The sequence below is a fragment of the Syngnathus typhle genome, linkage group LG1 (genome assembly GCF_033458585.1).
Source record: "Syngnathus typhle isolate RoL2023-S1 ecotype Sweden linkage group LG1, RoL_Styp_1.0, whole genome shotgun sequence".
Taxonomy (NCBI): Eukaryota; Metazoa; Chordata; class Actinopteri; order Syngnathiformes; family Syngnathidae; genus Syngnathus; species Syngnathus typhle.
In genome coordinates this window covers 9,090,065-9,103,268 of record NC_083738.1, presented here as the reverse complement: position 1 = coordinate 9,103,268, position 13,204 = coordinate 9,090,065, and the positions used below count along the sequence as shown (strand labels likewise).

The window sequence follows — 13,204 nt, the reverse complement described above, 5'->3', positions numbered from 1 at the left end:
ACAAGTGTATAAGTGGTTAAATGATACTAATATTTTTAAACATGGGGTTTATTGTTCACAACAAGTCCTTTGAAAAAACTTTGAAAAAGTCTTTTGAGCATGTATCGTTTTTGTCATACTCATACAGGGATTAACAACGTGTCCCTGAAAACTGTGGTCCAGCCTGTCAAGTGTTGGAAAAGTTCATTTTCTACATTAACTAGTTCAAAGTTCAGTTTGCAACCCTTTTAAAATGAACTGGTTCAGTTCACAATTGAAAGTTTATGAATTCAATTCATAAATTTGAAATTTGTTTGAAAGTTCTGCAGTATACTCACAAACTGATTCGTGTTATGTGAAAAAGTCCACCATTAAATTTAATATTTGGGGACGTTTCAAAGGCACCCTCTGGTGATATTGACTGTGGCCCTAATTTCAATTCAAGTCCACTAGCTTATTAAAAAAGAAAGGAGTGGCTCCAAATATAACTTCACCTTCACTTTGAATATATATATTTTTTTTACATGTAGTCAATGTCTTTTCCCTATTTCATTATGTTTCAGGTGGATGTGCTTGAATGTTCTGTGTTCATTCACGTCTTGCCATGCAATGATTCTGTGCTGACATCCATGGAAGAAAAGCCATTTGACACTTATTATATTTCCTGACAAGCTGTAATTGGGAAAAGGAATTTGCATGGTATGAACTTAAATCCAAGGAGGCGGTCATCCAGCTCTTGTACCTAGCACCACTCCAGCCAGGAGCATTGTTGGGTCTTCCAAATGATGAATGAGACAGAAAGTGAGTCGAACATATCAAATATGCAGTTGAAGAGGACGATGACGGTTAAGCATTGTGCAGAGAACTGGAATACGCGTTACAAGTCATTCAAAATATATAAAACAACTCATGATTTTTATTTTTATTTAAATTATTCCAACCAGTATATTCAAAGAATATTCAACACAATTTTTGTAAATCAAAAGACAACCACTAGACTTTATATTGCCATTGGATAGAACATCCATCCAACTAAATGATAATTATTGTATCAAATAATCTCAAATATCCAGAATTCATTGGTTCTATTCTGTAAAGACGATGACAGAATTTTTGCATAAATTCAAAACAGGTTCTCTGCTTAAATATCACGGTAATAATGAGAATAATCTGTTTTATTTCTTAAAGCTCTCAAAGAACAATGTCACGTGCCCGTGCCATTGGACACTCAGCCAGCAACTTCCCTCAGCCACGCCCCTTTCATCACCATAATGATCTGTTACCTTGTGTATTTAAGCCCTGCCCGTGTGTTTCTCCCTGTCGGTGTCTACTGTTACTTCCCGTCTGTTTCCGCTCCTGTTGTTCCTGTCCTGCTCATCCATTCCCCCCGGTCTCGTGTGGAGGCTCACGGTCAGAACCTGTTCCTGTATCTGTTTCTGGTCCGAGTGGACTTCCATTTTCCTGCCCGCTGTCCATGAGCCTCTGTCCCCCCTGTGTCTAACCCTAACCCTAACCCTAACCCTTCAATAAACCCTGGTCCAAGCTGCATTTGTTCGCCCTGCTTCTGACAAACAATGCTGTGGCACTCCCTGTTGACTGAGTGATCCTTCTTGAAAGTTAAACAAAATGACATGGAACAGAAATGGTAGGGGAAAAAAAGTCACTCCTGTCAAGATAGTATATGTGTACATTATTGAAGCTGTACAGAGATTATTGTAACAAACCAACATTTAAAACTAAGACAAGTAAAACTCACCAGTTATAGAAGGAAAAAACTGTCAACAAAGCCAAACAAAACAAATCATAAAAATCATAACTTTTAGGAGAACCAGACTTTTTCTTGCTCTGTCACCCCATCGATTAAACACCATTCTCCCAAGTTAAAAGAAGCTGCGACAAATGATTATGTCATTTAATCGACCTATTTTTTTAAAATCTTTTTTGTTTATACACTATATATATATATATATCCAAACGGGTGATCATGCAAATAGAAAAAGCCATGTCCTTCGCACCTTCAGATTGAGGGTAAAGGTTATTCAGTTCATCGCTTCACAAGTTCAACCAGCTGAACACTGAAGTGGCTTCTCTTTTACATTGCTACCCTCTTTCCCCAACAAATAAATAATCTGGATGAAGTTTAAATGAATGTGTACCACCTGACTGACTTTACAGTTGTAGCCATCATCCATTCACTTTCTATGTTGTTGAGGCTGTTCCGGACGGAGCCTGTTCCAGCTGGTTTCAGGCAAAAGGGTTACAATCTAGATTGGACTCTATGGCAAGGTTATTTCTTCAATGAACCTAACTTTTATTTTTTAGAATATAGGAGGCAGCCAGTTTACCTGAAGAAAACCCATGTAGGTACACGGAGAACATGTAAACTGCACAAAGGAAGGCAAAAGTCAAACCCCCGACCGTTGAACCGTGAGGTGTACATGCTAATCAGTCGGTCACTGCTGTCGCCATCATTTGCCTCTTAATTTTCTTTAATTGATGAAATTAATCAATTTTCGTCTTCCGTGGAAGTACACGGTTAGAACCTGATAGCCAGTATAACACATTTATGCATTTATTAGAATGGAATGGTGTCCCGAGGTTGTTGAGATCTTTCATTTTATGACCTGACTATGCGGGACATTGATTTTGAAAGCTCAACCAAACATCCCAAATTGTTAAGGTTCTAAAAAATATCAGATGTCCAGACCAACCATTTTTTTTCTACCCAAAGTCCAACACTGTAAAGGAGTATTAGGTCTACCAAGTCAAAATATATTGAGAATAGGGTTAAATATAAAAACGGTGGCATTTGGGTTGTGTACGAATTTTAACAGCCACTCATTAAAAGAACAGTATTATGACTTGAGTCCTGTCATTTTATTTCTCTCTTTTCAGTGCGACCCTATTATATCCCCATGGCTGGTGGATGACTTCATATTGTTTAAATATGCTGAATCTTTCTCAAGGACATTTACTATTCAAATCATCAACAGATCCAACATGTCCATGCTTCTAATGAGGCTGCACATTTTCAGTGGCATATCTACCTGTATTGGAAGCCTTTTAAATCCAACTTTATATCGGTCTGTAGTTCAGTGCTTGGGGCAATACAAATATACAATCAGTTTAATCAATCAGTCTGTGGTGATCTGTAAGCAGTCCGGATCTTGTCCGGTCCATACGTTTTAGAATATGTGAGCAGTTTATGATCACAGCATGGGCTGAAGAGGCCGTAAATCACTTTTGTAGAAGGTCCAAAAAGCTTTGTCCCAAGTCAGTGAGAATTTCTTTGTAAACCAGTAGTCTTTAGTCCAGCATCAGTAAAGCAATGCTTCTACCAGATATCAGAGCTTAGTTCTCTGCTGGTGAGTGGGACAAAGGTGCTGTTCAGGTGAAGATCGGGCTTCTTTCCAAGTGTGCTGCTCTGAGAAACCTAGAGGAGACACAACATATCATAATAATAAGCAATCATCACCTTCAAAATATAACTTTGGCTGTAATCTACTGTGCATCATTAAAGGAGAGCATTGATGCTGTGTGGTATAATGAGTGCATACAATGAAAAGGGTGTATCATATCACCTACAGTTCGATCCAGGAAACTTTTTTAAATTAGATTGGCTACTTGGTAGATTTTGCCTTCAAACACAGCCGTGATGGATGCAACAACATAATATCAAACTTTTCAAAGTTTGCAGAGAGCAAAATGTTTTTGCTATGTGAAGAAAAGAATTACTCATCAAACACTGTTATCCAAATGTCAAGAACATTCTTGAGGAAGTATATCAAAAACAAATTTTGCAATCGAGGCATTCCTTCATGATTGTACTGTTGATCAAGTCTAAATCAAGACACATACCATTGATAACAGAGCATGGAAAAAAGATCTGAAAAGCCTCCAATATTCTCTCATGTTATATTAATATTCTATCATGTTAAATAAGACTCCTTATGCTAATGTACCCAAATGAAAACTGTATCAGGAAGAGAAATGTATAGGGAAGTAAAGTACCACTAACAAGAAGAATGTGAAAGTGGCAAAGCATCTCCAGGGACAAAACTTTGAATTCCACAATGGGCTCCGCACATAGTCAGTCGTTGACAGCAAAATATCTATGTATACTATTCAACTAGGACAATGTAAAACTTTACTTTTCAACCCCTGCTAATTTCTTTGTGAAAAAAACTCAAAGTAAAGCTGATTATCAACATTTCAATCACATCATGGTTGTCCTGTTGTGAATGCATTTTGGCTGTGCATGAAGGCAAAATCATAAAAACTCAATATCATTTTCCAATTGCATTGGGACTGAACTGTATGTGAACATTACATAAAGTCATCTACACCCCAGTTTATTATAAATACAAAAGATATACTATAAACGTGAATGAAGTTTTATTTCTAGATTTCATTTATCCACACAGACCTCTTCTGCCCCAGTCAACTGCCCTGAACCCCTAGGGAGAAGAAAGGGGGTTTAGTTGAAATAGGTTTCAAATCTGGGGACATGCACAAAAACAAGAGCGTTAAGGGTTAAGAAATAGGATAGGACAACTGGAGGGTAACTACCAACTGACACACAACAATTAAAGTGCCTTTTCTCCCACCTGTCCATTTAGAATTGTCATAGGGATATTGCAGTAGACGTGGCGCCCCCCAGGGCCCAGAGTGGAGAACTGCATGGTAGACGGAGGTGGGAGGGGAGGCGACAGGGCAGGTGGCTGCGTGGGAAGATGAAACTCGTAGCTACGGCAAAAGTGCCTCATTTGGGCTGCGGTAGCCATGTGACCCCCTCCAATAGGCAAGGTCATCTGGTTGTAGTCAGGGATCTCTGTTGCCAAGGAAACCTACAGAAGAAAAAAAAATCATTCTTCTAACTTTTGTCATGCAGTATGACTCAAAATTAGGGATGCACCGAAATAAAAATTCTTGGCCGAAACCGAAAACCAAAAATGAGGAAACCAAGGCCGAAAACCGAAAACCGAAACACCGAAAGAAATGTCAGTTATTAGAACCACAGCATTTATGGCTACATGTGTACTAACCTCACTAAAATCAAGGCATTGCAATAAACCAGTTACAAAACTATGAAAATATTTATTTAGCACTGACAACAATGCACAATATAAATTAAAATTCAAAAATAAAATAAAATAAAAAGTTTAACTTGACCCAACTCATGTGTACATTAAATAATAATTTACAGGCTTATAACTGACTGTAAAATTAAATATGTTCTCTTATAAAAACACAAAGAGAACTTTCTTGCCTTTTCAAAAACGTCCCCCACAGACGGAGTGGGCGTGCTCGGTGTCAGTTTCCTTTTCTGTGTCGCCTTCTTCTCATATTCAGAATGGCGATCGGGATGTTTGGATTTCAGGTGATGAATTAAACCCGACATGGAGAAACTTTTTGCAGATGCACCCCTTTCAGCATTGCATGTTTTGCAAATCGCTATCCGTGGGTCTTTCTCTGAGATAGTGAAATCAGTCCACACCGCAGACTTATCCCGTTTTCCCGCGTGCTGGCTGCGCTGTTTGCTCACGTCATCACAAGTTTCGGCCGTGTTGTTTCGGTGATTTAGGTCTTTCGGCCAAAAACCGAAAATGCACTTTTGTGTCATTTTCGGCCGAAAATTTTCGGTGGCCGAATTTTCGGTGCATCCCTACTCAAAATGGATATTAAATTGCCCCAGTGACAAGATGGTTTTGTTGGCCGTAAAATAACATAAGCGGAGAGGAGCCAAGAGGAGACATTTATAAGGAAAAAGAAACCACGCCCAAAATATGATTAAAACCAAGTATAGAACATAGTTTGAGGAGACCCAACCAAAGAATAGTTTGAAGTAGTTTAATTGTACAATTGACCTGATGATGTCCATGCCGATTCTCACTTGGAGCCACCAGGGATGCTGAGGTGGTTGTCATGGCAATGGTAGAGACAGATGTTTGTAGATCTCCAAAGAGCCCCTGCTCTCCCGAGTCCATCACCTGTTACCATGGATCATTTTTAACAGATGATTTCAAGATGAGAGAAAGATTTGATTCGGATTATCTGTTTGTTGTTTATGTTTGAACCCAAGGGGAGCAAAAGAGCATAAAGTCTAAATTGTCACACTTTTTCAAGTCTGTTTATCCTTTATTTAAAAAAAAAAAAAAATCGATCAGAGCACACCTAGCAAAAATGGTTATATTCTTTACCTTTAGTTGAAATTACCTAATTCTTCCACATTTTATGAACAATTTTAAGTACAATTCTGTTGGTTGCTATTTTTCTTAACTTCTTTCTTTCCACACTTTCTCAGTTTCAAAACATTTTGTTGGTGTACTACGGGGAGCTGGAATAGATGAATGGCGTTTCCATTTCTTTTCATGCATCCATTATCTGAAGCGCTTATCCTCAAAAGGTTCGTGAGTGTGCTGGACCCTATCCCAGCTGAGCGCTAGGCGAGGTGCGCAATGAACTGGTCGCCAGCCAATCGCGGAGCACACGCAGATCAACAACCATTCATTTAACTGCGGAGAAATTAGTTGAGATATGAGTGTTTTCTATATACTATGTATATTGCATAATTCAATATGTAGTATATTTTCATTTGGTTGTGTGGAGGACGTTTCCAATGCGTAATATGCGCCTTGGCTCAAAAAAGGTTAGTCAACACTGCCCGGTGGTTGGGGACCTTTGCTGGAGAGGACTATTTATTTGACTGGCTATTTACCTGACGTCGGGACAAAGTCTCTCTTCGTTTAGCGGGCATCTCGTAGACCACCTGTTTCCAAAACTTGGATGACAGTTCATTGCTTTTGGGACCTCTCCAATTGATGATGGATAAAACCTGATGAGCCGTAGGCAATATTTTACTCCCTTATACTTTTGGTTGACAAATAATAGTAATATAATAATAATAACAGTTTTATGATTACCTTGATTGTATGTTTAAGTGCTTCCACCTCTTGGTAGTTGATTACACTCTTCAGATCTGCACATTCTATCATGATTACCTAAGCACACAAAAAGACTCAAGTTGAAAATCTGACAAGCAGTAACAACTCTAAATAGGACTAAAAATGTGTATTGATGTCTTTGACCCATTTTAATTCAATCGCTTAGCAGCAAAATGGGCTGAGACTGCTTGGTTTCTTCCCATGAATCGCGGTATCTCTGTGTTGTGTGCATTATTGATTCCATCCATCCATCCATCCATCCATCCATCCATCCATCCATCCATCCATCCATCCATCCATCCATCCATCCATCCATCCATCCATCCATCCATCCATCCATCCATCCATCCATCCATCCATCCATCCATCCATCCATCCATCCATCCATCCATCCATCCATCCATCCATCCATCCATCCATCCATCCATCCATTTTCTGTACCACTTTGTCCCCACGGGGGTCGCGGGTGTGCTGTAGCGTATAACAGCAGTCATCGGGCAGTAGGTGGGGGACACGCTGAACCGGTTGCCAGCCAATTGTAGGGCACACAGAGACGAACAACCATTCACACCCGCACTCACACGTACGGGCAATTTTGAGTGCTCACTTTTTCTGGATGTGGGAGGAAACCAGAGTGCCCGGAGAAAACCCACGGAGAGTCGGGGAGAACATGCAAACTCCACACAGGGAGGGTCAGAGGTGGAATCAAACCGGCACCCTCCTAACTGTGAGGCGGACATGCTAACCAGTGCGACACCGAGCCCCCCGCATTATTGATTCATTTTTTGTAAATAAAAGTACAAAACTGAAGAAATATGTTCCTTAAATCTATGAATTATAGAGGGGCCTCAAATGCTTAAATTCCCAAGTTTTATCTGTGTTCCAGGTTGGATTGTGTTTGACCTTGGAGGGCCCAGTGTACAGTACAGAATTGCGTTTAAAAAAACCCCGATATACATCCGTATATAGTATATTGTGTAAAGCGGTGACTAGTGTCTCAAGCTGTTGGTTTACCTTGATTTCCCCAGTTACCAGCATGGAATGGAGGCGTGTTTCTATCTGAAAGATGCTCCAACCTCTCTTGGCCACAAACTCTGGTGTCAAAACGATGATCAACCGTCTGCTCTGCAGCACACTACGAGCGAGGTCCTCAATGTATGCTGAGAGAGAGGATCAGAGAGAGCAAGCAAGCGATGAAGGTATTCAATTGCCAGCTGCATGTGTAAAAAGAAAAAGTACAGTTGAGTTGAGATTTTGGTGGTGATGTTGCTGCGCATATACTATGTGTTCCTTCAAAACAACTCAAAATGGGTTGAAACTGTTCCCACACGATTTTGTCAGTGGGACCGTGAAACATTCAGGCACTCTTTTGCAAATTTCCAATTTACAGCAATGTCTTTTTTGGACAGCATGACTTGAGCTCAAATCCATTTATAGAGAATCATTAGTGACCCCTCCCTGCATCACACAACTTAACAATTTTGAATTGCGTGTATTCTGAGCACTCTTCTGTGCGAGGCAAACTCAAAACTGCTTTTTGTCTTTAACCAGTATTTTCAATCTCTATATACTGATTAGACTGGAGGTTGGCTGACTCCTGACTTTGATTAGTTCTTGGCGCAGTCATTAGCCTTGGGGTTCTACATACTTTTTCTACCCTACACTGTGAATGGTTTTCTAATAAAAACATGAAACCATATAATTGTTTGTTGTATCATCTTAAGCATTCTGTCGTGACTGAGATGAAGGTCAGATCACTTTTTATGACCAACCTATTCAGAAATGCGGATCACTCAAAATATATCAATCTACCTTTTATAAGATGGCAAAATCATACAACCTTCCTTTCGCGGTTCATCTCTTGATTAATTTAATGTACTGTAACAAAGTGACATCTGCATAATGATGCTTTGACAACTGAGTGAGAGGATTTTACTTTATTATGAGTAAAAACACCTAACGGAGAATGGCTGTATACATCTTTTTTTTTGGGACCATTTCCAAAAATGTGTCTGTGAGTAAGCCTTTTGACATTTCGACCAACTAATTTCCATGGTACAGATTTCACACAGATTTTCCCCACCCATAATTGAAGACACACAATTTTCAACGACGGCCTGAGATGCACAGACGCACTTTCAGATCAAATCCAGCTGCAGCACGGGCAACATGACTTTATAGTGTTAGCTTCAGTTAATTGGCGCATCATTGGATGAATTGTTTGCCAGGGGCTGGCTGTGGTATTTGTGTCTGGCAATATGTATACCGTATGGACTACATTGACAGATTCACCACACTAACTGGCAAGTATAATTTGTCAACTTAGTGATGAAGTGCTGCCCCATGAGAGAAATCCCTCCCACACCCGAGCTAAGCACCCAACAATTTAGGAATGGAATTGTTTTCAATACAGAGGGACAGAGTGAGCAGTGATTTATTTGTATTAGACAAAATGCCCCTGCCCCTGTCCTTCCAAAAACAAGTGACTTCAACCTGGGGGAAATATGTGGACGTCAAATGTGCTCTAATTTGTTCTCCTTTCTGTATTTTGATGGAGGAATGGGAGAAACCTTTTATTAACACCTTTGTGAACACACTTGCTAACTGTAAATAAACATTACCTGTCTCCTTCGAGAACATTTACTGGTTATAAATTGAGGTGCCTTTCTAAAAATTGAATTTTTTGAGGGGTGGGGTGTTTGCGACATCCGTAATTGATTTTCAAAACACTAGACCCCTAGAGCTGTTTGTTAAAACAAGATTGCATGAAATGCTAACATATTAACATTTCCAGCAAACCCACTGCAATTTCACACTCAGGAATTAATTGGCACAAATAACATGGAACATTAGTCAAATTAAGCATGCCTGCGTTTTATTTCATGGTTTTCCTCTCCATTTCTCCAGTCAAATTATTTTAAAAGTCTTTTCTAAAAAAAACATATTTACTTTCCCTTCCAGCAACAGATTCAGAAAACTTTGGGTAAGGGTTAGTTTTAAATAGTTAACTTAATTTAGTTTTAAGACCACTATTATTTGACCCTTACTTAAGTGACCAAGCCTTGACACAGATGCTGTGTCCAAATTCACAGGCTGCGTCCTCCATAGGCGTTTTTTTTTTTTCTTCCCAGTTGCATAACATTGCTTCCAGTGCAATTGAAGTCACATTAATCCTGTTCAAATTGACCACGGTTTATGCGGTCCACGGAGGAGCCTTTGAAGGCATAAAAAAGAGCCAGCCTGCTAATTGTCTTTCTAGATTTTGGAAACCAAGTGTGGCTGGAACTGACGTCATCCATAAAGAGTAGTTTCAAGAATTTTTATTCAGATTTATTAAATAATATTGCTAAATTAATCAGAAGGAAAAAAAAGCAGTGGTTTGTGGTTAAGAACTTGTGATGATGATTTAACAGTCTGTGTGGATTTTAGGGTATCCAAACATTTCGATAACTTTTCTGTCAACTTTTTCTTTTTGACTGTTTCCAAGATCTGTCCTCAAAATGTCAGTTTGTAAACTTAGAACAAATAGCCACGTTACGAGCTGTACTGGCAATGATAGTTTGTCAGATGACACAGAAAAATGTATGATGAAACAATACACAAATGACAATCCCCAATGCAAGTTGGAAAAAATCATTTTCAGTGAAAATGCTTTAGTATCTCAAAAAGATTGTGGCACCCCCATCCCCTCTAATAGTTTTTACGTGTGAGTGAGGTCAGAGCATTGATGGATAGAGCAATAACAGTCACATTTCCCCCATGAGTTGTACTGAGAGTGACACATAACCCCAGCGTGGCCCCAGTGGTCGTTTCCCAAGTTCGATCCCTGGCCATTGTGACCATGTCAAAGAACAAAATATTGAACCCAGATGCTCCTGATGCTGCCTCATCAGTGAGTGGATGAGAAAGTCAGCGTAAAGTCTTTTGAAGGCCTTAAAAAAGAGCTATAGACCATTTACCAAAAATGATGACAAATGGTATGTATGTGGCAGTATTTTGTATGTTTGTTTGTGGGGGTGGTTGTGAGGGGAAGTAAGAAAAATGATGCTACGATTCACGACATATAGTACGTGTGACAATACACATAATACACATACAGAGACAGAGAGAGCGAGAGACACAGAGAGAGAGAGAGAGAGAGAGAGAGCGACAAAGAGAGAGAAAGAGAGAGAGAGAGTGACAAAGAGAGAGAGAGAGAGAGAGAGAGAGAGAGAGAGAGAGAGAGAGAGAGAGAGAGAGAGAGAGAGAGAGAGAGAGAGAGAGAGAGAGAGAGAGAGAGAGAGCGGGAGAGAGGGGCGGGGTCAATGACTACTTACTACTGCTCGGAATGAGATCTCTGTCTGGAAGAAAGAGCTTGTATCCATAGTGTTTCTCCAAGATGTCAGGCAAGATTTCCAAAGCAAAAGTTTCCTCATCACTGCTAGTTCTGCAGTCAAAAGCAACGACATGTTTAGTTGTGCTTTTTTTTCTTTATGCAAACACCTTGACAAAATATCCATGGATTGTAAATGCCATGTGGTACATTGATGTAATTTTCACATCATAACACCAGCTTGGTTTGTGTGGTACACCTAAAATGTGGCCACAGGTATATTTCCAGTGATCGACCAGCGTGGACAAATTACTACTATGATCGCCCTACAGCTTGGGAACTGGAATATCTGGTTCAGTTCAATTATCCTCAACTTAAGGTTGAACACACTTGGCATTTTAATAAATGATTTCTCCAGTATTTACGGTACTTCTTGGCATGTGGCTGTTGGGATTAATTTGATTGAAGAGGAGGTTGAAAACGAAAAGAATAATATCGGTTAGGAAATATTTGATAATATGGCATTTCTGTCATTTCTTACACTATTACGTAATGACTGCTCAACCAATGAAAAAGCAGTTCTTTTATGTCACTCATAAGGAATCAACTAAGCATACTTAGAACCCTGGCTGACAGTACCTTGCAGTACCTGGTTTTTCTCATTTTAAATGTTTTAGTAGCAGGAAGAGGGGGAAAGCCGAGGTAAAAAAAGAGAATAGTTACTCTCAAATTAAATCATGCATTTCAAACCATGAACACCACCCTGTCTGTCAGAGTTCTTTTTGCAGAATTAATTTGTCATATTGCAGAACTCAAGGATGAATTTAACAAATTTGGTGCAAATCTGCTTGAATTTTTGGACAAGAGCGTTTCAGTGACCTCAAATTTTCAGCTACTGGATAGTTTTTCACAGTTTAGCTTCATTTGGAAATAATCAGTGCACATTTTTATATATGTTAGCATTTTGGAACACATACCCTGACCCTAACCCTTTTAATTTGTACTTGTCTTGTTGTTACTTCTTATACTGCACCTGCACACCATATTTCAGAACAAAATAGATAAAAAATTTTTTTACCCAGATTGTAAATAGATAATTTCTGATCTTATTGCAATTCCTTATGTGTTTTGCTAACCTGCCTTAATTCTTGTGCTTAGTAAACCCCAAAACACGACTTACCTGCACAAAGAGTCCAGATCCACCTTGGTGTAGGACAAATAGGCATCATACTCCTTATTATCTGATCAGACATACAGAGAAAGACATTACCAATCGGTTTCTACCAGGACATAAGCATCTATAATGCAATTTGAGGTGAAACATTACTGAGCTTAAAAAAGGCAATGATAGTATTCGACAATAAGTTGTGATTTTCAGGTTATGTTTTTAAGTATTTCACAATTTCCCCATTAATGTAAATGTTTGTAAAGATAGAATTAAATAAAAATCCAACAAGTACGATACAATACAGTTAACCACAATCGATAATAAATGTGGTGTCAATCAAATCTTGTAAAGACAGACATATCTTTTGTTGTTAAAAACACTATATGAGAGGCAGAAATACTTACCATCTTCAGTTTCATCACTGCCAAAATGTCTCCTGTAGCATAGCATAATTTCCAGGTTGTAGCATTTATAAAGGGCCGTTAGGACTCCCAGCAGCAGCAATATGACACCCAGACCACCAGCCAACTCCAAACGATACATATCTGCAGTCAAAGAAATAGGGAGGACACAGTCATATCAGCGATTCATCAATCAAACAAAAGAAAATCAACGATGCAGATAATTCACCAAAATATATAATATAATTCACCAATTTACCAAAAATCACCATAATGCATCCCCCCCGCAAAATACCAGTAGAAAGATATTAAATGTCTATACAATGTATAAACAATGTCTATTGTATTATTGTTAATGTTTGATTTCATAAAAAGCACTTTGTAAGATGAGTTGAGAGGA

The 13,204-nt window shown here is 39.0% G+C and overlaps 1 protein-coding gene across 2 annotated transcripts in view; it reads right to left on the bottom strand.

Moving 5' to 3' along the window:
• Positions 1 to 889: 889 nt before the first annotated feature.
• The window catches only part of il1rapl2 (interleukin 1 receptor accessory protein-like 2), a 214,271-nt gene continuing 201,956 nt past the window's right edge, over positions 890 to 13,204 (bottom strand). The window contains exons 10-19 of one of the 2 annotated variants that reach the window (XM_061291097.1): positions 12,808 to 12,948; positions 12,416 to 12,476; positions 11,240 to 11,349; positions 7,938 to 8,083; positions 6,903 to 6,980; positions 6,698 to 6,814; positions 5,847 to 5,969; positions 4,587 to 4,826; positions 4,406 to 4,436; positions 890 to 3,412 (exon numbers count right to left, since the gene is read on the bottom strand). In XM_061291097.1, the coding sequence (XP_061147081.1) occupies positions 3,324 to 3,412; positions 4,406 to 4,436; positions 4,587 to 4,826; positions 5,847 to 5,969; positions 6,698 to 6,814; positions 6,903 to 6,980; positions 7,938 to 8,083; positions 11,240 to 11,349; positions 12,416 to 12,476; positions 12,808 to 12,948 (1,136 nt within the window). In that variant the 3' untranslated portion in view covers positions 890 to 3,323. The remainder of the gene's footprint in view (positions 3,413 to 4,405; positions 4,437 to 4,586; positions 4,827 to 5,846; positions 5,970 to 6,697; positions 6,815 to 6,902; positions 6,981 to 7,937; positions 8,084 to 11,239; positions 11,350 to 12,415; positions 12,477 to 12,807; positions 12,949 to 13,204) is intronic. The other variant, XM_061291089.1, reaches the window with a different exon arrangement.